The sequence below is a fragment of the Doryrhamphus excisus genome, chromosome 11 (assembly GCF_030265055.1).
Source record: "Doryrhamphus excisus isolate RoL2022-K1 chromosome 11, RoL_Dexc_1.0, whole genome shotgun sequence".
Taxonomy (NCBI): Eukaryota; Metazoa; Chordata; class Actinopteri; order Syngnathiformes; family Syngnathidae; genus Doryrhamphus; species Doryrhamphus excisus.
In genome coordinates, this window is record NC_080476.1 from 2,055,927 (window position 1) to 2,079,111 (window position 23,185).

Here is a 23,185-nt window from a genome sequence, read left to right on the forward strand (position 1 = left end):
GTATGTATTCTTGCAATTGCTGACAAAATGATGACAGCAGTTGATTATGCTGTAGACATCTTTTTGGCGGGTCCTCAATCGATCGCAACTGGACTGTTTAGTTTGTCTTAAAAGACGTTTTGTCTCTCATCTAAGCGGCATTCATCAGTTCCTGCTCAAAGACTAGGTTGGACATATGCCGCTCAGACTAGATGGGACATCTCTAATGTTCTTCATGCTCAAAGACTAGGATGGACATACACCAGTCAGACTAGATGGGACAGCTCCAGTCTTTGACCCACCTCGTCTTTGAGCATGAACTGATGAAGCCTGATCGAATGCTCTTCTAAGACAACCTTAACAGTCCAGCTGCAATCGATTGAATGAGCCGAGAATACAATGATATGGATAAATGGGAATATGCACAGGCTTATTTGGGGGTCTTTTTCAGGAACAGCAACGCTGATGCAAGTTGAGGAGGTTGCCATCCAACTGGGACATGCAGGAGGAGGAAATTCTTACCAAAACTGCAAGTGGCAGAAAGCACCTGTTAGCAAGTCACAAGGACCAATGAAAGTACTCTTAATATAAACGAGGACTTGTGGACTCTGAGAGATATTATTAGCATCATCATCAATATCATAATTATTATTATTATCATTATTATTATTATTTATGTTATTATTAGTATTATTATCAACATCTACTCAAGCCTGCAACTTTTTGGGTGTTCTACAATCGAAGGAACATCTTTTGAGTTGCAAGAGAGACAGTTCCAAAAACCGGATGGACAATGATGACAAAAATGACCACTGAGTCACTTTTTTTTTTTTTGAAGCTTTGAAGTTATCAACGCAAGTCTTCTGATGCCTTTTTAAGGGAACTGGGCTTGGCGGTCAATCATTGTCCCAAATGGTGCATAGTGCACAAAATTGGTAAGTCATGAAGGTTACCGAGTATTATTGGAGACATTAAAGTAATACTTGAAACTAAATGTGTCCTTTGAGTATTAAAGGTGCTGTCCCTCTACCGCTCCAAATGACACTTTTTTCAAGCCAAAAATATAACACGAGCCACCATATGTCACCAATAGTGGTTTAAATGAACCAACAGTACAAATAAATGCCGATATTTATCACAATTCAAAGCTTTTCATTCAACCGGAATAAAAATGATGAGCGTACATGTCTGTCTCGTATACTTTGTATATGCACAAAACAGTCTCAGAGAAGCGACTGACAATTTGGAGTCATTGTGTGTTTATGATAGGATATACATTCAATGAAAGCTAACATTAGCATCTAAACATTGCCACATTTCCATCTGTAACTGACAACAAACATGACTGATGCACATGCTGTGTTGCGTGTGGCGTGGCTTGCAACTTTGGAACAGGAAAAGAATGGCATATCGTCATCCAACCCCCCCAAACCCCCCCCCAAATCCCCTATGTTGTACCTAACCGAGGCTGACAGCACCTTTTACAAATGGTAAACTTCTACTTACCTGAGGTGAGTTTGCATACAAAAATTGTTGTTAATTTTGCGATATAATACAGAATAAACCACCATGCCTCCTGAAGATCATTTTTTAAATGGCTTTTTTCAAATAGCCGTTGCCCATGCTGTAAGTAGACTTGCTGACTATTGGACTGCTGTCGGTGCTGCCAACTTGGCGATTTTGTTGCTAAATCTGGCGACATTCCAGCTCACCACCTCATTTTCGCAAAAGCGACTAGCACCAAATTTAGCGACTTACCAAGCATGTATTGTTCTGCATTTTGTGTTTTCACTCAGCAGCGCCGGATGCTCTTGACAGGTCCACCCCGCCCAAAGGCAGTCACAAACCATGATAGATACATAGATACATAGATATATAGACTTGTGAAATTACCAACGAAATGTCGTTGCCTGGCTCCTCAAAAGTGCAAATGAATTATTACATACAGTATATTCAGTAGAAGAGTGTCATGGAATGAAAACAGCATATTCTGGTATCCGCTGTTCTCAAGTTCTCAAAAAGTTCTCATTTTCCAAGTGTGATGGGAGAACTTTGAGAGGCGCTGCCCTGGATGATTTGATTTTATTTTGATGAAATCAAGGACAATTTTAAATGAACAAACCACGAATGAATTTTATTTGCAGTTCTCAACATAATGAAGGTGGTTTTACTAAATAATTTTGTCTCCTAATAGATTATGCTTTCTTCCTACAGCATTTTACAACCTCATATGCAAATGAAACGATTACATCATTGAGCGACTTTGAGGAATAATAAGCTAATAATCATAGCTACTTTTCGTACTGAAATGTTGGCAACAGTGACTCCTGTTAATGTAAGAAATACTGTACATATTTCTATGTTACCCTAAAACACTCGGCACACTGTGGGCAGTGATGCTGTTCTTCAGTTCTCTGTGTGACTGTTGCTAACTGAAGGGCTATGTCTGTACCTTTTCCAGGTCTATTCTCAAATTGTAATGCAGAAACTTTGAGGGTACCAGCCCAGTGCCAAGCTACTGATACCCTTAAAGGAAAACTGCACTTATTAAAAAATGTGCCCATCATCCACAATCCTTATATGAAACATGAGCACACTTGCCTTTGTCCTTTTTCTGTGCATTCTAAAGAAAGCAAAACAGTTCAACTATAAAGCCCTCTAAGAAAAACTCCAACAACGTTTTATCGTGTTATATACAGTACATGCTGTACCCATGCAGTAACAGGTATAATGATGATCATATGTAAAGCATTGATTTCACTTGCCCAATGATAGGAACTAACGCATGTTTGTTTGCTCCTACCAACCATAGCAGGCTTTGTGACAGCCGCTGCCGCCGACTACTTTTGGATGAGTAAGGATCCAGAAGCTTATCTTTTTGAACCTGAATATACCCAGAATGACCGAGAGGTTTTAGAAGCTGAGTCCACAAGTAGAGTGCAACTTCATAGCAGATGGGGGTGGGGGGGGGGGGGGGGGGGGTCATTACACTGGCATGATTTGGTGGTTTAAATGTGGTTCTGCTGCACTGAGTTGCATACAGTGTTACCATCTACGGAAAGGTGCATATGTATGTGTATATATATATTATATATGTATGTATATGACAAGGAACTTTATTCCACCTACCCAAAAAAGATGCCCTGGACTAGCTGTCCATCCAGGAAGTCACCATGATATTGATTGTGACACATGGAGCACAACACAGTCATCTAGTTATCTAGAAACAAAACATGGAGAAAAAAGTAGTCATTTGTGGTAGCTGCCAGATATATCAGTTTAGCTTGGTTTATATTCACATTCATGTGAATGTCAGTGTAAATAGAACATTGTTTGTGACCTGTTTTTAGGGTTTTATAGTAGAAATGTGTAGGTGCTTTGTTAACTCCCACATACTGGCTGTTTTTCTCTCTTTAGAATGTGCAGAAATAAGACACGTGCGGTCATGTTTCACATAAGGATTGTGACTGATTTGGCAAAATTCCAAATCAAGTGCAGTTTTCCTTTAAAGATATGATTGTTTCCCAAAGTCCAGGACCAAAAAGCAAGCTGTAAAATGCAAGTATGCACAACCAAAATCTGTATGTTTTAGTACAAAGGCCCTGAAGCCTATAAGGTACAATCTACACTACATTATCCATTATAGCCCTATAATCCTTGAACTACAATTGAACTGCTAATACTGATTCTGGAACCTGATTTCTGGCACCCCAAAAGTACCAGCTACAATATGTCCCAGGTTTTAGGCATCAGTGGTACAAAAGTAGAAGCCTGGTGACAAGTTAACCGACCCAAGACTCCACTACTCCTTCACCAGTGAGTTTTCATTTGCAAAAAGCATATGGGATCAGAAGTCTTCCAAGTCTTCCTTGATGCATTTAACATTCATGTCCTGTTTTGAAGGCCATGTGGTTGACTTTTTCTTTTGTGTTGGAGACATGGGAGATGACATGAGAGTAAAAGTGCTGGTCATTAATGACAGAAGCTGCATTTTGGATATAATTGTACTGTAAGGACCTTTCCACAGGAGGGTTTGCTCTCTCTCTCTGGATTTATTGCCACATTGCTGTCAGAGATTGAGTCATTAAAAATGTACAACCTGCTCAAGTGCTTGCGCACTTTTCTCTCACTCACTTCTTATGCATTGTTTGGTTTTTCCTGGAACATTACCAGTGTTGCTGAGCAGGGGGACCACGAGCCACTATCTGGGGACCCTTACTGGCAAGAGGATACATCCCCAGGAAGAGGAAGAGCCAACCAAGGTGAACTAGAGTCACTACAGACACTCGCTGAAACTCGCCCAGGAACCAGGAACCATGAACCATACCCGCAAGAGGGAACAAAGAGGACTACTGGCCTGCCCCCACAGTCTTTAATCCGTCACAGGGACCCGCCGCAGAGTTTGGTCACTGCACCCACGGGTTATTCTTAATACTATGAACTGCAAAAGAAGACCAGCCACTTCTAATGAACCACAGTCCGTCACCTAGCACAGGGACTTGCTGCAAGTCTTGGACACCACCCCCACAAGAGGGTTGTTACTATATGCTGACAGCCTGAATGCCATAGAGGGAGAGACCAGAGAGGGCCTAATCTAACACAAGTGCCAACCACTGACAAACTCCCAACATCAGGAAAATCTCACTTGCCACAGAGACCCGCTGCAGGTCCTGGCCACCACACCCACATGAAGCAACCATAGAACAGCAGCCCAGAGACCTAGGGTGATAGGCCAACCCACAAGGAGGGGTTGCCATGAGCCTAACGTCAGGGCGAACCAAAGACTTCCAACTGTCACGGGTCTATTAAAGGACCTGGGCACTACGCCTGCTAAGTAGGTTACAAGAACAAAGGACAACCAACCAGAGAGGTCCAGGACCCAAGAACAACGTAATTTATTGTATATGATTAGGTACAGTGTATTGGCTCCAGAGTTTAGTTCAAGTGTATACTGTATACTGTATCTGTAATATATACTTAATAATGCTAAATATATACTTAATATCAGATAAATCATCTCCAGATATTTAGGACAAATGATTCATTGTCACATTATGAGGATTACATGTTGCATATTTGATCACATTTCTGACACCGCCCAGGTATGTTGGTTTTGGCAAATGTCAGGACTGACCCATATGCACTGGTTTGGTTGCCAAACAAACTAGCTATTGTAATGCTTAAGACGTTCAGAAAATGGACTCACTTGACCCGGATGATGAGCTATTTATTTTCTCTACTTCAATTGAGTCAATTTTCTTAAACTATTCTATATGTAATTGGGTTTTATTCCAATGTTGAGGATTTCAACCCTTTATATGCCCATACAGATAAATGCACTGTATTTTGTAGTTTAAGTGACAACTATTTTTATGCCTGTTTGGGGAAGAAAGTAGCACCATCTTGTGGACAAGCATTGATTGAAAGTCCATCAATCCATCTAGTTTCTTCCGCTTATGTGGGTCATGCAGGTAGCAGACTCAGTGGGCAAGTCCAGACTTCCCAGTGTCTAGCCACCCCTTCCAGTTCCACTGGGGTTCCCAAGGCATTCCCAGGCCAACTGTGAGAAATAAATGCTCCAACGTGTCCGAGGTGAGCCCAGGGGCCTCCTCCCGTCTGGGCGTACACAGAACACCCTACAGGGAGGTGTCCAAGAGGCATCTGGCCAGAGCCACCTCAAGTGGCTCCTCTGCATGTGAAGGTTCAGCAGCTCTACTCTTTTCTCCTTCTGGAAGACCAACCTTGTCACCCTACCGCTTCGAGTGAGTCCAGCCACCCTATGGAGGAAACTGATTTAGGCCGCATGTATTCAAGATCTTGCTCTTTAGGTCAATACTGCACACAATGTGCTCATCCTCCTGCCGATCTCAGCCTCCAGCCTTCCCTCACTCATGATCAAGATACCTCCACCTGGGGCAAAATCTCACTCCTAACTCAAAGTGTGTAGTCCAATCATTTCTGACAGAGAACCATGGCTTCAGATTTGAAGGTGCTGAGTCTCATCTCAGCTGTGAACAGCCTCAAAATGTTGAAGGTCACAGTCATGATGAAGCCATCAGGACATCATCATCTAAATATGGAAGAGATGCGATACTAAGGCTGTCAAACTGGACCCCCTCACTGCCTTAGCTGCACCTACAAATTAGACTAAATCAGGGACAGAGTGGCACACACCCCAAATTGAAAGCCAGTAGTCCAAATTGTAAACTTAACAAGGGATTAAATAAGCGTAGGTACAGACAAATGTGAGACATTTTTCTAAATCTGAAATTTTTGGTCTCAAGGGACTAATGTACACACTTGGTCTGTCTCCATGCATGACCAATTTTTTATACAGAAAACATTTCATGATAACTGTGGGAATTAAAATCTATGTTTTCAATTATGCTTTTTTTGGTCACAATTGCATTCCTTTTTGTGTAGCGTTGCCATGTTAATTAATTAATTATTTTTAAAATTATTTTCTGTTTTTTATGCAACAGAAAGGACAATTGTGATTTATTTTCAATGAAAACGCAAATTTCAATTTATACTAATGCGTCACAGCCAAAATTACATGAAAATAACAAAAAATCAATTATTTGCATTGGGACATTTTTGTTCATGTGTTACTTTTTTGTGTCGTGGTGCCATTTTTGGCAAATTTTTAAGAACAGTTATGACACTTGTTGTTTCAGTATATTAGAAGCTGCCCTGGCCTCAAATAGGTGAGATATCTAAGATCTTGTCGGGTATTATCATGTATTATTATTACTTGCATGGTAGTCTTGCATGTTGACACATCTACAGGGATTCCGCAGATATGATAAATTGGAAGAAAAACGCTTGGAATTTTCCCCTCCGTGACAACTTTTTTTTTACTCACCTCGGACTTTTTCTTTTCTGTTCTTTTCTCTTTTTTTACCCCCAGAGGTTGATCTGTTAATCCTGTATGTAAATGACAGCCAATGGAGTGTGTTGTTGCGTTGGGATGGGATTAGCAGGAGGCGAATGAGTTTCAATTTTACTGGATTACAGAACAAAGAAGGGGAAAGGGACACCCTAGCGCTGTTAAGGGAGGAAAGAAGACAAAAATAAAACGATTAATAATTTTTTAAAAATACAACACGGTGATGATCGGGATTATGTCGTTTGCAACACATCATCGTGCGTGCGGGAGTCGTTTGTGATGGATTAAAGAAAACAACATATTCCCGGATTGACAGCAACAAGGCTATTTAATCGCCAATCACGGTGAGTTTGGCTACCCTTTTCCTTTGATTAACACATCCATAAAGATCCGTGGAAACATTTGATTGTTACATTTTGTTGAACTGAACGTTGAGAATTTACGGATTATATCTGGATGCTAACGATAGCTACCTCGCTAGCGAGTCAGCTAGCTTGCGTTATTACACGATACCGTTAGCTAATTAGCCAGTGTTGGTTTTTAACTGTACACAAAAGGAGAGGTTATCGTGTCAGTTTTTAAATTATACCTTACTCCACCTACTTAAACATCGTTTAATGCAAAGAGCGTGGCGCTGTTTATTTATTTATGTTTGTCCTTGCTAAACTGTCCGTCACGTCTGTTTAAAGGTTATTAGGCTCATACAACAAAGACAGCTAGCTGCATTAGCAACCGAGCCATTTCAACTTGAATATAACATTTGTAACCGCTTGGTTGGGTTAATTGCAACTTTCTGTTTCGACAACACGACCACACACTGCTGAACTGCTCATTTATAGTTTTAGTTAAAAGATGGCATTTTGTTGTCGTGTTCAAACTCGATTTAAACTTTTCTTCAAAACTTACCAAAATCAACAATACCATTCTTTAATAATTCTCTTGTCATAATATAATACTTTAAGGTGCCGTTTTTGTTACAGCAAGTGCACACAAAACATTTCAGACTCTTTTCATCTCGAACCATCCATATCTGATGACTTTTGGCTCAGGAGACGCAGGCATCTGCCAGGGACGACTAAAAAGCTGAAAAACAGTACGCTCTTCAACTGGTAACTTGCTGGCTAAATGAGGCCCGCTAGTTTGCTTCACCAACGACCAACGTTTAGAACAGCAGAGCACTCTTGTCACATAGAGGATATTTGCAGAGCACTCTTGTCACATAGAGGATATTTGACTGGCGTTTTTTGACGTACATTCTTAAAAACACACAACTCTCCTATCATATAGAGCACGTGTCAAACTCAGGCCCGGGGGACAAATCCAGCCCACGTAACTGTTTGGAAAATACCATTCTCTTGGCCCACCTGGCAGACCTTATCAAGCCAAGTGCTGACAGCGCTCTGTTCAGCGCTATTTCTCCGATATAAACTACTCCACTGGAATTTTCATTTTAAAAGTAGAAACAATATTCTCTATTGCACCAAATTAATAACCATTCTTAATACGGGTGCCAGATTCAGCTCAAAAGTCAAAATAATTTAATTGTACACGACTAAAACCGGCAGCACTTTGTCCAACATAACACCTTAAAAGGCATAGGACACTCAAAAGTCATCATTTTAACTACAGCAAAGCATGCTGGGAAACACATAATCTGCTCATTCCACAGCTGTAAACTAAAAATACTGTCGCTTTTGCCTAAACATTGCAAGCATGAGGAAGAAGTGGCCGAGCTACAATCATTTTATTGAAACAAGCAAATGGGCACAAAAAATGTACAATTCCCCCACAAAATATTAATGTGGGTCGGTGGTAATGTCTAGTTGGACCACTTAAAGTAGACTTTGAGTTTTGGCCCTTTGTGCGATTGAATTTGACATCCCTGATATAGAGCATCTTTGGCTTTTGCACAAGACAGGAGCTGTCTACTGTTTTTAAGTATCTACTGCAAAAACACTAGCCATCCACTATAACCTGTGGTACAGCTGCGCCAAAATTGTAACAGTTGTGGTACATACCACTTTTGGAGAATTATCAATGTGTATGAGTGGGGGTACTGATGCTATGACAGAAAGGTTCTGGGGGGTACATAAGACAAAAAAGGTTGAGATACACTGCTGTATGCACTAGAGCTCGGCTGTTTTTGAGAAACCACTGCCAAAATGCTAGTCTATAGGGCTATATTCACACTGACATGTTTTTGGGTGAAAACAACAAAGTATTTTATCGTTTCAACCAATCATCCATCCGGAAATGGCGTTCTGGGTGTCCCGTTGCGGTATTTCTGAAAAGCATTTCCAGAGTCGTAAAAACTGAAAATACCGTGTTGTCGTTTTTGTGTAGACAGCCAACACCTCTGTTTTCTGAAAATAATTCTGTCACCGACCAAATGCCACCCCATCATCAGAAGTGAGCTTTGACGATAAGCCAACGTAATATCTGAATATTTCAACTGGCATTGACTCAACATTCTCCTGATATCTTTTTGTCTTACACTTCAAAATGACTCGCAGGAGTAATTTCACTTATTGTAAGTTTAGCTCAGCCTTGGAAGCGGAAGGACTTCTTTCTTCTCTATGGTTTGGGGTGTCACGTGGTTCTGTTTGTGTGTCGTTCACAGTGTCACACATCGGTTTGCCGTGTGCATAATTTTCACTCAGTGAACCGTCCTGTCTGGATGTGTATTTACGAATCCAGCACAGTGGATGCAAATTTTTTTCAACACCCCCCCTCAAAAAAAAAAAGGTCAGGAGTGTTCCTGTGTGGACAGGGCCTAAGATACTGTGTATGACAGGAGAGCGCTGCTCTTTTTGAGAACCTACTGCCAAAATGCCAGCCTATGATTTTTTTCAGAATCTGCTGCAAAAATGAAAAAAATGTAGAAATGGGTGGGTCTGATGTCATGCTGGATTTAGCCCGCAGGCGGCCTGTTGGGGGTCTTACCTGACTGGGGAAATTAAAGTGGCTGATGTATTTGTGTTTTGTCCTCATGTTAACTTCTAAGCCTGCATGAAGTGTTTATAGATGTTTGGTGTCCAGACTGTTCACACATCAAAACATGTAAATGGCTCCTCCTCCACTTCCTGTGAGGGAAGGAGGTCATCTATTTTGAGGTCATCATAATTCTGGGGGAGTGAGATGGAGGCAGAGGGTGTGTGTGTGTGGAGGGGGTGGGGGTTGTGCTGGGGGAGTTTAATGGTTGCGTTTCCCTAGGGGAAGAATGTTTAGATGGCCAATAAGACTTGTTGCCACACCCTCCTCTTCCTCAGTGAACATTAGCCCCTCTCTCCCTCTCTCTGTCTGTCAGTGTGGTTGCCAAGTACAGTATAATGGTTCCCAGTGTCTGCAGAGATTAAAGGCCAGTGCGGAATTGTTCACATGCCCCGAGATTAGTTTCCAGGGAGACGGGTTCCAGTTGCCATGAGAACGTAGGCTGCCTGGCTTTTAGTGCTGCACCCCCCCAACACTTCCTGTCTGTTTGTTTTCATTGTCTGCCCTTGGTACTATTTTGGATTTGAAGTGTTTCATGATAATACAATACAAGAATGTACTGTGCTCTGATTGATGGGTTTTTAGCCCTATTGTTGATCTTGAGGTAGTTTTTCAAAGCAGGACATCTTATATCTCATCACTTCTCATCTTTTCCATCTTTGATTGGCAGCAATCAAAGCCCGCTATCACACGGCTAACTAGCTAATTAGAAGCCTTCTATAGCAACAACACACAGCTGTCAGATACGAACATTATCTGACAGCTGTCAGATACTATGGTAGAAGTGTTAAACAATTGGTTAAACAATTTTCAACTTAAAAATAGGGATACCAGGTGGTAGATTAACAAAGGCAAACATATGGCTAACAGATCCTGTGCCAAGGAGATGCTAAGATAATGGAAGCTGAAATATTGCAGATACTAATACATGGCTAACCAATGCAAAGCTAACAGAAGGTAATATATGGCATGGGGGGCGGCACTGTCCCAAGATGTGTCACACAGATGTTTGGACATGGCTAAGAGATGCTAAGCGAATAAAAGCCATGATATGAACAGATGTTAACATTTAGATAAAGTGATTGAACATCCAATAAAAAGCTAACTAACGCCGTGCTAATGTAGGTGTATGTATGGCAGAGGGATTTCAAGATATGACTAACAAGGGCTACCATGTGGCTCAGATGCTAAAACGTGCTAACCTAACAGAGGCTAACATGAGGAGAGGACAAACATAGCTTACACTTGTGTAATAGAGATCAACACATGTCACATGTTGAGCCATAGGAAGTATCAGAAGTTAACACATGGCTAATAGATGCTGCTACATGAGAAGAACATACTAAGGTAACGGAGACCTGTGACTAATAGAGATGAACATATGACTAAGAAATGCTGACACAAAGCTAACAGTTGCAAATGATGTTGATTGAATCATGAACTCTTGGGTATGTCTAAGTACGACCTCTTACAACGTTTTGCATTCGAGAAGAACACTCACCATCTTGTCAAACTGTGTCCGTTTCCCCCTACCAGAGGCATGGCTCAGATGAGGAAGCTGCCATGTGAAGGTGCCAGGACAATCTCCCGATGTGAGCCCCAGGCTTCTCTGGTGTCAGCCAGGCAAGAGATCCTCACTAGCCTGGTGTCTGCCCTCGACTCTGTGGTAGGTTCACCATCCCTAATCATCATCTTATTTTATACTTGTTTGTGTCGCTTTAGTTACTGACTTCATGTGTTTTGCAGTGCATGGCCATGTCCAAGCTCAACGCAGAGGTGGCGTGCGTCACCGTGCACGAAGATAGTGTGATTGCTGTTGGCACGGAGAAGGGCAGAATTTTCCTGAACTCCAGGAGGGAGATCCAGACAGACTTCTACAAGTTTTGCCGTAAGTGTCTGCTGACATGAATGCTGTCATTATAGCTGGGTGTTGCACAGAATAAACATTTGGAATGCATGAGAAAACGGAAAGGAAAACATAGCTTTGTTTGACCACGTGGTAATTTGTGAGCATGTACTAAGAGAACCAATGTAATAGCAAGAAGGATTATTAATACTTCTAAGTTCATTATGAACAACAGTACGGCGAGTGTAACACACTTGAATTTCACACTAAATATTGTTTCACAACAAGTGTATGCAGAGGTACAGTAGTTGCTGACCACTCATGATACTGCCATCTTGTTGAGTTCATACAAAAACACATCAGGACATCGGGAGGTTGTTTATGTCACAGTTGTTAATGCCAGTGTTTTTGAACCGGCTGTAATTAGAGAATCCGGACACTATTTGCTTTGGTAGGCCACACAGCTGGGGACTATGGGGGACTTGGTGGTTAATTAAATAGAGGCGTTAATTCGGGCATTATCGGGTCGACAGGTCAGGGTGAAGGGCTGCCAGGGCCGTCTTTCAACTCTCTATGTTCATACTGGGAATACTTTACATTCAGCTGAAACTGCTAGGACAAACAAGCTGACATTTTAGCTGACGTTTTTCAGTCATGACGTCGTCATTATTTTCCCCGAATAACACATCCGTCATCTGAAACCCCTCTAAATGACAAAAGGAAGAATTACTACATGACAAAAACCCGTCACTCCACTCTCAGGTTTCAATCTGACCCCCACTTTTCTTCTAGGGGCACCATGCCTGACAAACGTGATCACGGCTGCCAACACCCATACCAAAGACCAGGAAGTCGATCTGAGCAAGGCTAGCAAGGACGCAGAGCACGGGAAAGCCAGACCACCTCCAGATGCCCCGTCCAACATCTTTGTTCTGAGGAAGATGGTGGAGGAAGTTTTCACCGTGCTCTACAGTAAGGAATCTTGTGTTTTCATGCTGCTATTCATTTCTCATGAATCAATACCATTACTCTCTTACATAAAACCGTTACAAGTTATGTGACCAGTTATTCCCTGGTTGTATATTCTAGGTGAAGCTGTGGGAAAGAACTCCCTGGTTCCCGTGCCTTATGAGTGGATCCAAAAGGAACCCAGCTGCCTTGTGGCTCATGGTCTACCGGAGGGAGTTGCCCTGAAAAAACCCTCTGAGTATGACACCAAGACTTTGATGAAGATTCTGGAGCAAAGCCACCGCATTCACTTCACCGTCAAAAGGTCAGCACTAAGATGTCTGAACACGGCACCAGACAAGCTACACCACAAGGATTTATTATTATTACCTCGACATGGTAGCACTTTTTGACGTTTCTTCTTCTTGGATCTGCGTGCAGGTCAGCGGAAGACATGTCTCGAGAAACCAAGTCCACAAACACAGAAAGTAACCACAACTCTTCCAGCGGCAACATGACGACGGTGAAGACTACTGGCCAGGTAGTCACACCATCAAGTCCTGCCACTTCCACCAACTCTGTTCTCTCAAACTTCCTGTACGGCATGCCCATGTCCTCCAAACCCCACCCAGATGACAAGCTGGACTTCAAGCCCACGTCCCTCCTTAACCTGGGCAAGGACCGTCTGGCCAACTTGATAGACAAGAATACATGTGGGAAGGATACTGCTAGTAATGGTAATGACAAGGATTTTTCTTGGCCTCAGAGCCTGGGCACACAGCAGAAGAGTTGAATACATTGCATGTTATTCTGTTTTCAGATGACTCAACAAGACTACCTGGTGAACAGGGTCAGACCTCTGCTAGTGTCCATATATCCAAGAGGCTACTCTTCTCCATAGTACACGAAAAAGCAGGTATTGTTGCACATACAGGATGCTACTTTTAAAGAGGTCACTATATGGCTGAGGGAGACCAACATGTGGTCCACAAATGCTAACAAATGGCTAACACAGATGAACAACATAGTACGGCGTCACATGGCCAACAGATGCAAGTCAACAGTTAATTCTATTAAAAATTGTAATAATTGTTCTTTTGCAGTTCATCTCAGTCAACCTATGTCAGTAAGCATTTTTAAATACAGTGCCTGATAGTAAAGCACAAAACATACCGTACATCGTAATATTACAGCGCACAACAAAAAAGTGCACACGTATGACGTAATGATGTGATAGCGCCCCATGTGACTACAAAGTCACTAGCTTCTATTAGTCAGTGTTGTTAAAATTCAGCCTCAAAACATGCACTGAGATGAACAATTCAATATGATGGTTAGCTAGTGCTCCTCCGTCAATCACCACCTTATCATGGTGGAGGGGTTTGAGTGCCTGGGTGATCCAAGGAGCTATGTTGTCTGAGGCTATATGCCCCTGGTAGGGTCTCCCAAGGCAAACAGGTCCGAGGTGACGGGACAGACTAAGAGTGATTCAGATGACTCTTATAAATAAAACCAAGAGGAGGAACCGTACCTCGCCCGGATGTCGGATACCGGGGCCTCACCCTGGAGCCAGGCCCGAGGGAGGGGCTCGCAGGCGAGCGCCTGGTGGTCGGGCGCGGGGTCTTCACTCGTGGGGCCCCGCCGGGCCCAGCCCAAAGAAGCCACACGGGATCTCCCTCTTGTAGACCCACCACCTATGGGGGCAAGCATAAGGGTCCGCATTGTGGGTGCATTGTGTGTTGGGTGGCGGTCAAGGGCGGGTGCCTGGGCGACCTGGTCTTCGGCAGCCAAATCTGGCTCTTGGGACGTGGAATGTTACTTCACTGGTGGGGAAAGAACCTGAACTTGTGCGAGAGGTTGAGATATTCCGACGAGACATAGTCGGACTCACCTTGACCCACAGTTTGGGTTCTGGAACCAAACTCCTTGAGACGGGCTCGACCTTGTTCTACTCTGGAGTTGCTGCAGGGGAGAGGCGGCGAGCTGGTGTGGGCTTATTAATAGCCACCCGGCTTGGTGCCTCTGTGTTGGAGTCAGCCCCGGTGAACAAGAGGGTCATTTCCCTACACCTTCGGGCTGGGGAAAGGGTCCTGACTGTCATTTGTGCGTACGCGCCAAACGGCAGCTCGGAGTACCCGGCCTTTTTAGAGTCCAACAGGGGGGTTCTGGAGAGCACCCCAGCTGGTGACTCCGTCGTTTTACTGGGAGACTTCAACGCCCATGTGGCAAAGACAGTGTGACATGGAGGGGTGTGATTCGGAGGAACGGCCTCCCTGATCTGAACCCGTGCGGTTTGATGTTACTGGACTTCTGTGCGAACTACAGTTTGGCCATAACTAACACCATGTTCGAACATAGGGATGTCCATAAGTGCACTTGGCACCAGGACACCCTGGGCCGCAGGTCTATGATCGATTTTGTAGTCGTATCATCAGACCTGCGTCCGCATGTTCTGGTCACACGGGTGAAGAGAGGGGCTGAGCTGTCAACTGATCCCCACCTGGTGATGAGTTGGATTAGATGGTGGGGTAGGATGCTGGACAGACCTGGAAGACCCAAACGAGTAGTTAGGGTGTGCTGGGAACGTCTGGCAGAGTCTCCCGTTCGTCGAGTCTTCAACACTCCCCTCCGGCAGAGCTTCACCTGCATCCCGGGGGAGGACCGGGATATTGAGTCCGAATGAGCCATATTCCGTGCCTTCATTGCTGTGGTAGCTGATCAGAGCTGCGGCCGCAAGGCAGTCTGTGCTAGTCGTGATGGCAGGCCTCGAACCCGATGGTGGACACCAGAGGTCAGGGCCTCGTCAAGCTGTAGGAGTCCTATCGAGCATGGATGGCTTGTGGGACTCCGGAAGCAGCTGACAGGTACCGTCAGGCCAAACGGTTTGCGGCTTCGGCGGTTGTCGAGGCAAAAACTCGGGTGTGGGAGGAATTTGGTGAGGCCATGGAGCACGACTTTCGGTCGGCCTCGAAGAGGTTCTGGCAAACCGTCCGGCGCCTCAGAAAAGGGAAGCAGTGCCCGGTCCAAACTGTTTACAGTGGGGACGGGGGCCTGCTGACATCGACTGGGCATGTAGTCGGACAGTGGAAGGAATACTTTGAGGCCCTTCTCAATCCCACTGACATACCTTCCATAGAGGAAGCAGAGTCTTAGGACACATACGTGGACAGTGCCATCACCGTGGCTGAGGTATCTGGGGTGGTCAAAACGCTCCACAGTGGCAAACCTCCGGGGGTGGACGAGTTCCGCCTTCCGTCTTGGCTGGTACATCTCTTCAACATTGGAAGTCGTGGAAGTCGGGAACAGTACCTTTGGATTGGCAGACCAGGGTGGTGGTCCCCCTTTTCAAGAATGGTGACCGGAGGGTGTGTTCCAACTATGGGGGATCACACTCCTCAGCCTCCCTGGGAAAGTCTATTCCAGGGTGCTGGAGAGAAGGGTACGACCGTGTGTCGAACCTTTGTTGCAAGAGGTCCAATACGGTCGTGGAACACTGGACCGGCTCTACACCCTCACAAGGGTGCTTGAGGGAGCATGGGAGTTTGCCCAACCAGTCTACATGTGCTTCGTGGATCTGGAAAAGGCATTCGACCTTGTCCCTCGTGGCGTCCTTTGGGGGTGCTCCGGGAGTACGGGATTGGTGGCGCGCTACTATGTGCTATCCGGTCCTTGTACAAACGGGGCAGGAGTCTGGTTTGCATTGCCAGTAGTAAGTCGAGCCTGTTTCCAGTAAACGTTGGCCTCCGCCAAGGCTGCCCTTTGTCACCGATTCTGTTCACAATTTTCATGGACAGAATTTCTAGGCGCAGCCAAGGTGTTGAGGGAGTCCAGTTCGGGGGCCTTAGAATCTCATCTCTGCTATTTGCAGATGATGTGGTGCTTATGGCCTCTTCGGGCTGTGACCTTCAGCGTTTACTGGGACGGTTTGCATCTGAGTGTGAAGCATCTGGGATGAGACACAGTACCTTCAAATCATAGGCCATGGTTCTCAGTCGGTTCCCTCTGGGTTGGGAATGAGGTCCTGCCCCAGGTGGAGGAGTTTAAGTATCTTGGGGTCTTGTTCACAAGTGAGGGAAGGTGGGAGCGTGAGGTCGACAGACGGATCGGTGCAGCCTTGGCAGTAATGCGGTCGCTGTACCGGACCGTCGTGGTGAAAAGAGAGCTGAGCCGGAAGGCAAAGCTCTCAATTTACCGGTTTATCTATGTTCCCACCCTCACCCATGGTCATGAGCTTTGGGTCATGAAAGAATGAGATGGCGGATACAGGCGGCTGAAATGAGTTTCCTCTGTAGGGTAGCTGGACTCACCCTAAGAGATAGGGTGAGGAGCTCAGCATCTGGGAGGGGCTCAGAGTAGAGCCGCTTCTCCTTCACATCGAGAGGAGTCAGTTGAGGTGGCTCGGGCATCTAGTCCGGATGCCTCTTTGGTGAGGTGTTCCGAGAAGCCGGGAAAAGGCCCCGGGGCAGACCTAGGACACGCTGGAGGGATTATGTCTCACAGCTGGCCTGGGAACACCTTGGTGTCCCCCCGGTGGAGCTGGAGGAGGTGACCGGGGAACGGGAAGTCTGGGCTTCCCTACTGAGACTGCTGCCCTCGCTTACCCGGATAAGCGGAGGAAAATGGATGGATAGATGGGTTAGCTAGTGGACAAAATAGCAACCGGAACCAGAAGTCAGCTACATCATGTTGCCCGTCAATGATGTCATCAGTGGTTGACTCTTGACAGAGTATGGTGTTAACACAAAACACATTTTCATGTTACTTTTACCTTCATTGAAGACATGACGTTCCCAAAGACATGATGTGCCAGCATGACACCACACAGACACCATCTTCCTTTTTTGTCATGAGTTATTTCTTGAATTGAGATGTGTTTCTCACCGAGAAACTATCTGCTGAGAGAACGTTCTGTCACGTTCTGGTTTCTCTAATCATGATGTACACTACATGTGCAAGCGACACAGCATTAATCTTACTTTGCTATGTGAGTGATATGAAACACATGTACAGCATTAATCTTACTTTGCTATGTGAGTGATGTGAAATGTTTTTAGGTCATAAGAATATAGTAAAAATAGAATAACTTTATGTACAATTCTTCCAACACTTTATGAAAAATGCTGGCAGTTGTACTGCCTTTGGTTCCATTACATTATTAAGGTGAGAAACATTGTTTTTTAAGAAATAACTTACATACAAATTACAAATAACTGACAAATACAAACATGAAGCAAAGCAAAACATGAAGGTGGTGTCTGTATTGATCTCGCTGCCATATTGTGTCTTTGGCAACAATCACATATTCAATGAAGGTAAAAGTAAATTAACCCTTTTGGGAGTTTTTTTCAAGCATACTGTACATGGTAAAAATCATCAGTATTACCCAATGTCTGTTATGGGAGTAAATACACTCATCTAATTTGCATACTATGATGTCACTAGGCTCAGAAATGGTCAGATCCCTTATGTCTCCACGATACCAAATAGGCTCATCAAAATGTCTGAGTCACTTGTGATACTTATCTCTCACGCACACACAGTAATCATTATTTCCAATAAGTTCTTGACTTTGGCACTTAAGGGTTAGATGTTCATCCCTTACATTCATCATTTATATGTATTATATGTATAGGGCTGTCAATTGATTAACATATTTAATCACGGTTAATCACACTTGGAATTAAAAGCATTTAATCACAGATAGAAATACGTTTTTATCTACAATAACTAGGGATGTTCCAATCAGGGTTTTATACTGATCCCAATCATCCGTGAGTGATATTGGCTGATACCGATACCAATACTGATCACATAGGTGAAGTGTAAATGTTTAAATGTACTACTGGCTATATTAGGTCACCAAGGTTTTATTTATTTTTTTGAGAGATATGTTTGCAGGATGAAAATGGCCAAAAGCTACGTATTATTGTAAAATTTATTAATTTAGCTTATTTCAAGCCAAACAAAGTGAATATGCTTGTTTCAGCACAACATTGACAAAATGCTGGTATCCACAGCTCATGTTTTGTCTTTCACGGTGCATTTATTTCTTCTCGCATTATTAACTGAAAACCTGGTTGAAAAGCAGCTTTGCCTGCCTTTGCTGTTCCCGTCCAGTCGCATCTGTTGCCTTCTCAACCGCCGATGCGGCTGACCCCATCTTCTCTGGCCTCGGCATCCCGGAGAGGAGACGAAATATTATACTTTTTCTGTGTGTCAAACTATAATCTTAAAACTATAACTATGTGTTTTTGTCAACATTTTTGGCTTTCTGGAACCGATTAATAGGATTTACACAATTTCTTATGCGAGAAATGGATTAAGTTATAGTTGGACTTCTGGAACGAGTTAATGACACTAACCAAGGTTCCACTGTATTTAAAGCCAAAGCTTTGTGTGATGCAGAGGCAAACACATGACTAACACAGGGTAAAGTGTGGCTAATAGATGCTAAGGTAACAGAGGTGACTGCTCGCACATGGCTAACAGTTCATTCATTCATTCATTTTCTACCGCTTATCCTCATGAGGGTGCTGGAGCCTATCCCAGCTGTCTTCGGGCGAGAGGAGGGCTACACCCTGAACTGGTCACCACCCAATCACAGGGCACATATAGACAAACAACCATTCACATTCATATCTATGGACAATTTGGAGTTGCCAATTAACCTAACATGAATGTTTTTGGAATGGGGGAGGAAACCGGAGTACCCGGAGAAAACCCACGCGTGCACAAGGAGAACATGCAAACTCCACACAGAGATGGCTGAGGGTGGAATCGAACTCCAGTCTCGCTGTGTGGCCTGCGCGCTAACCACTCGTCCGCCGTGCAACAGCTAACAGTTCACAGGCCAAAAAACAGATAAATTATTATACTATGATTGTTTTGTTAAGCAGAATTTAATCTACGTATATTGTACAAGCACAAAATCACAAACAACTGAAGGATACCCGGTGGGATATATTCATTCATTCATTTTCTACCGCTTATCCTCATGAGGGTCACAGGGGTGCTGGAGCCTATCGCAGCTGTCTTCGGGCGAGAGGCGGGGTACACCCTGGACTGGTGGCCAGCCAATCACAGGGCACATATAGACAAACAACCATTCACACTCACATTCATACCTATGGACAATTTGGAGTCGCCAATTAACCTAGCATGTTTTTGGAATGTGGGAAGGATTCACGGGGAGAACATGCAAACTCCACACAGAGATGGCCGAGGGTGGAATTGAACCCTGGTCTCCTAGCTGTGAGGTGTGCGCGCTAACCACTCATCCGCCTGCATGTTGTGGTTGAAAATTGTTCAGTTTCTTTCTTTCTGTCAAACCATGATGTTTAAACTTTACTCATACATTAAATGCTACAAAGGGTACCGTAAGATTATGCATTTAATAACTCAAGCACAGTTGATGGAAATCAATAGCAAATAAATAAAGCTGCTTTAGCTGTCAAAAATGTTGACATCAGAACTTACTTGGTGGTGTGTCTCATTAGAAAAATGGGACTCTTTCATCCGGGAAACGGAAGACATTAACACGCTGAGGGAATGTGTCCAGATCTTGTTCAACAGCAGATACGGTAAGGAGCTTCTTTGTCAAGATGTAATGGGCAGTACATTATCATCTTCAGTTAAAGAAAGCTGCTGTATGTTACCATGTTGCCATGTTACCTGCTCACGATGGCATGTTTTTTCACCAAACAATACAAGTACATCACCAGCAGCTAGCATGTTACTAAATTTAAATGAATGGATTGTAAAATGTGTATTTTCTTAGCAATTACCAGTTAAACTGCATAAAATAAAATAATCGACCACTCTCGGCTGTTGGTATTTAGGTACATTTCGAGCACGTCCACACACACACACACACACACACACACAAAAGCAGTCTCATAGAGACGGCCAACAATTTACATGCATGTTGTTCTTATTATAGGCTACACATTCAATGATAGTTAACATCTGTAGCTAAACTTTGCCAAATTGGTATCATTAACTGACAACAACCATAACTAATGCCCGTGTGTGTCACGTCAGGCTTAGTTTACGTACTCAATGGAGGAAGACGGTGGCAGTACGCTGTCAAGGCGGCTACTCTTGGTGATATGCAGCAGCTTTAAACATTGGTTGTGTTTTTTTATTAACCAGAAAATTCCTTCTATAGCTGAGGCCCTGGGTCTCGATCACATGGTGCCTGTCCCGTACCGCAAGATAGCCTGCGACCCAGGCGCCGTGGAAATCATCGGCATCCCCGACCAGATCCCTTTCAAAAGACCATGCACTTATGGCGTACCCAAGCTGAAGCGCATCCTAGATGAACGTCACGGAATCCGCTTTGTAGTGAAACGGTACGTCAACATTTGCATAATACATTTCATTTAGACTGCACACTTTGTTTTCCACCTTCCTTTCCCAGACACTTTATTTTGAAAAGATTTTAGATAGGGCATCACGATGGACGAGTTGTTAGCATGTTGGCCCCACAGTCAGGAGATCAGCAAGGCCTGGGTTCGATTCTCCGCTGGGGCATCTCTGTGTTGAGTTTGCATGTTCTCCCCGTGCATGCGTGGGTTTTCTCAGGGTACTACGGTTTCCTCCCACATCCCAAAAACATGCGAGGTTAATTGGCGACTCTCCAAATTGTCCATAGTATAAATGTCTGATCTGAACTGATCTGAAAAAAGGAACCATAAAATCACCTTAATTCAGACAAAAACATATTTGACGTACTATTTCACTCGTGAAACGTATAGAGGATGTGATCAGGGGCCTTTTTAGAATTGTCCAAAAATGGTTCAGTATTTTTTTAAAAAAAAGGACCATCCAAAAACTTATTTGACTTACTATTTAATTCGGGAAACCTACAGAGGATGAGACGGCTTCTTTCAGTAGACTTGATATGACATATGATATACATTGTTGGATGGAGCTTCCAGGTAGCAGTAGTGGGCTGAGAGACAGTAGGCAGTGTCCGGTGTCTTCCACCGCAGAGAAAGCCTGGTCATCCAGTCTGATGAGTTGAATTATTTTTGGGTTATTTGCTTAGTCTTCTGACTGTCATGCTCATACGTGTGAGCTTTGAGTATGTTAACTCTGTCTGTTGCTGCACCGTGAGCCTGGAAAACTCAACATACTTTGTCAAGTGTTTACTCTTGAAATGCTGCAATAAATGAAAGCTTTTCAACATGCTACTACTACTGTGAAATATTTTTAGGGCAGATGTTGCCGGATGCAAACTTTACATGACTTACACAAATGGCATATGAGTTCCACACGGCAGGCATGTTGGTTTTTGCTGCCACAAGCCTGTGCAGTGTGAAGGAAAGGGGCAGGCGGACACAACCCAATACATTAGAACAAAACACTACACACAGGGATCTGGACAATATTATGAGACGCAGGTGACTTTTTTTCTGATCGGCTTTGAAAGGCCGATTGGAGCATTACTGGCTAACATGAACAACCATTAATTCCCTGTCTCCTTTGCATTGCAGGATGTTTGATGAAAGGATTTTCACAGGTAAGTTCCATTCATTTGCCATTCAATCCAATTGGTCCATTCTGCAAAAGTGGTGAATCACAACATGGGCATATTTTCAACTTTTAATTAGCCCCTAATAGTTAAACTTACTTAAATTATTGCCACCTGCTTCGAAATAGGAAACATGAACGCCAAGTTCATGCAATATATGTGCTTGAAAATATAGTTTGTGGGTGTGAAAACCAGGAATGCTGCTGAATGCTTCATCTTTAAAAGTGCCTGCCATTGGAATTAGGGAGACCCGGGCTGAGGTTAAATGCGTGTTGTGTTGTGTGTGTGCGTTCTCTCCGAGCACGCACAGAACGAATTGGAGCAGCCATGTAAATCAGAGGTCTTTTGCGTGCACAACACTAACTTTAATGATGAGAGAAGTGTTTTATATATTGCACTAAATTGGGTCAGTGTGATGTGTTTGTGTGTGTAGAGGCGGGGGGGGGCGTCTCACTGCGGAGGATCAGTCATCACATCGATGCTAGATAGAACTTAAACTGCGACAGAAATGTTTTGCACATGGTTGAATATTTACTGCTTTTAAAGTTGATAATACCGTTTAAATGTGTGTTAAAAAAAATAAATAAATGTGTGTTTAAGAAAGCTGAATCCTACTGTGTTTACATTTAAATATTTGTTTAAACATAAGACCTGTAATATTTGTTATCATTGTAATTTTTTCATGTAAATTGAGGGAGCGAAAGCAGTATCGGCCACAAATATTGGCCCAAGCAATATCGGCCATCGACTAAGGGTGATGGAAAAAAATCGGCATCGGCTCGAAAAAAACATATCGGTCGATCCCTACTAGACAGCCAAAATGTTAACACAAAACACACAAAAAATGTTTTAGAATTATTGTCTACATTTATAGTTATAGTTTAGAATTATAGTTTCAGATGTAGAAAACAGTTCTAATTGCATATAAATAAAATAATGAAATCATGTTTTTCCACCTGAGGTTTTTGTTTTGATCACGGCTGCAAAATAAGCCAAA

The 23,185-nt window shown here is 43.5% G+C and overlaps 2 protein-coding genes across 6 annotated transcripts in view; both read left to right on the top strand.

Annotated features, from left to right (window-relative positions):
• clip2 (CAP-GLY domain containing linker protein 2) overlaps positions 1 to 6,313 on the top strand; it is a 39,498-nt gene extending 33,185 nt beyond the window's left edge. For 2 of the 3 annotated variants that reach the window (XM_058088321.1, XM_058088322.1), the window contains one exon: positions 431 to 2,914. In XM_058088321.1, coding sequence (XP_057944304.1) covers positions 431 to 445 — 15 coding nt within the window. In that variant the 3' untranslated portion in view covers positions 446 to 2,914. Of the gene's footprint in view, positions 1 to 430; positions 2,915 to 4,152 lie in introns of those variants that run through there. The other variant, XR_009132169.1, reaches the window with a different exon arrangement.
• Positions 6,314 to 6,839: 526 nt separating this feature from the next.
• Positions 6,840 to 23,185, top strand: part of gtf2ird1 (GTF2I repeat domain containing 1) — a 31,121-nt gene continuing 14,775 nt past the window's right edge. Inside the window, exons 1-11 of one of the 3 annotated variants that reach the window (XM_058088320.1) lie at positions 6,840 to 7,212; positions 11,396 to 11,525; positions 11,606 to 11,747; positions 12,498 to 12,677; positions 12,795 to 12,978; positions 13,095 to 13,141; positions 13,286 to 13,390; positions 13,474 to 13,569; positions 20,150 to 20,233; positions 20,821 to 21,004; positions 22,151 to 22,176. In XM_058088320.1, the coding sequence (XP_057944303.1) occupies positions 11,400 to 11,525; positions 11,606 to 11,747; positions 12,498 to 12,677; positions 12,795 to 12,978; positions 13,095 to 13,141; positions 13,286 to 13,390; positions 13,474 to 13,569; positions 20,150 to 20,233; positions 20,821 to 21,004; positions 22,151 to 22,176 (1,174 nt within the window). In that variant the 5' untranslated portion in view covers positions 6,840 to 7,212; positions 11,396 to 11,399. Of the gene's footprint in view, positions 7,213 to 11,395; positions 11,526 to 11,605; positions 11,748 to 12,497; positions 12,678 to 12,794; positions 12,979 to 13,094; positions 13,391 to 13,473; positions 13,570 to 20,149; positions 20,234 to 20,820; positions 21,005 to 22,150; positions 22,177 to 23,185 lie in introns of all 3 variants that reach the window. The other 2 variants (XM_058088319.1, XM_058088318.1) reach the window with 2 other exon arrangements.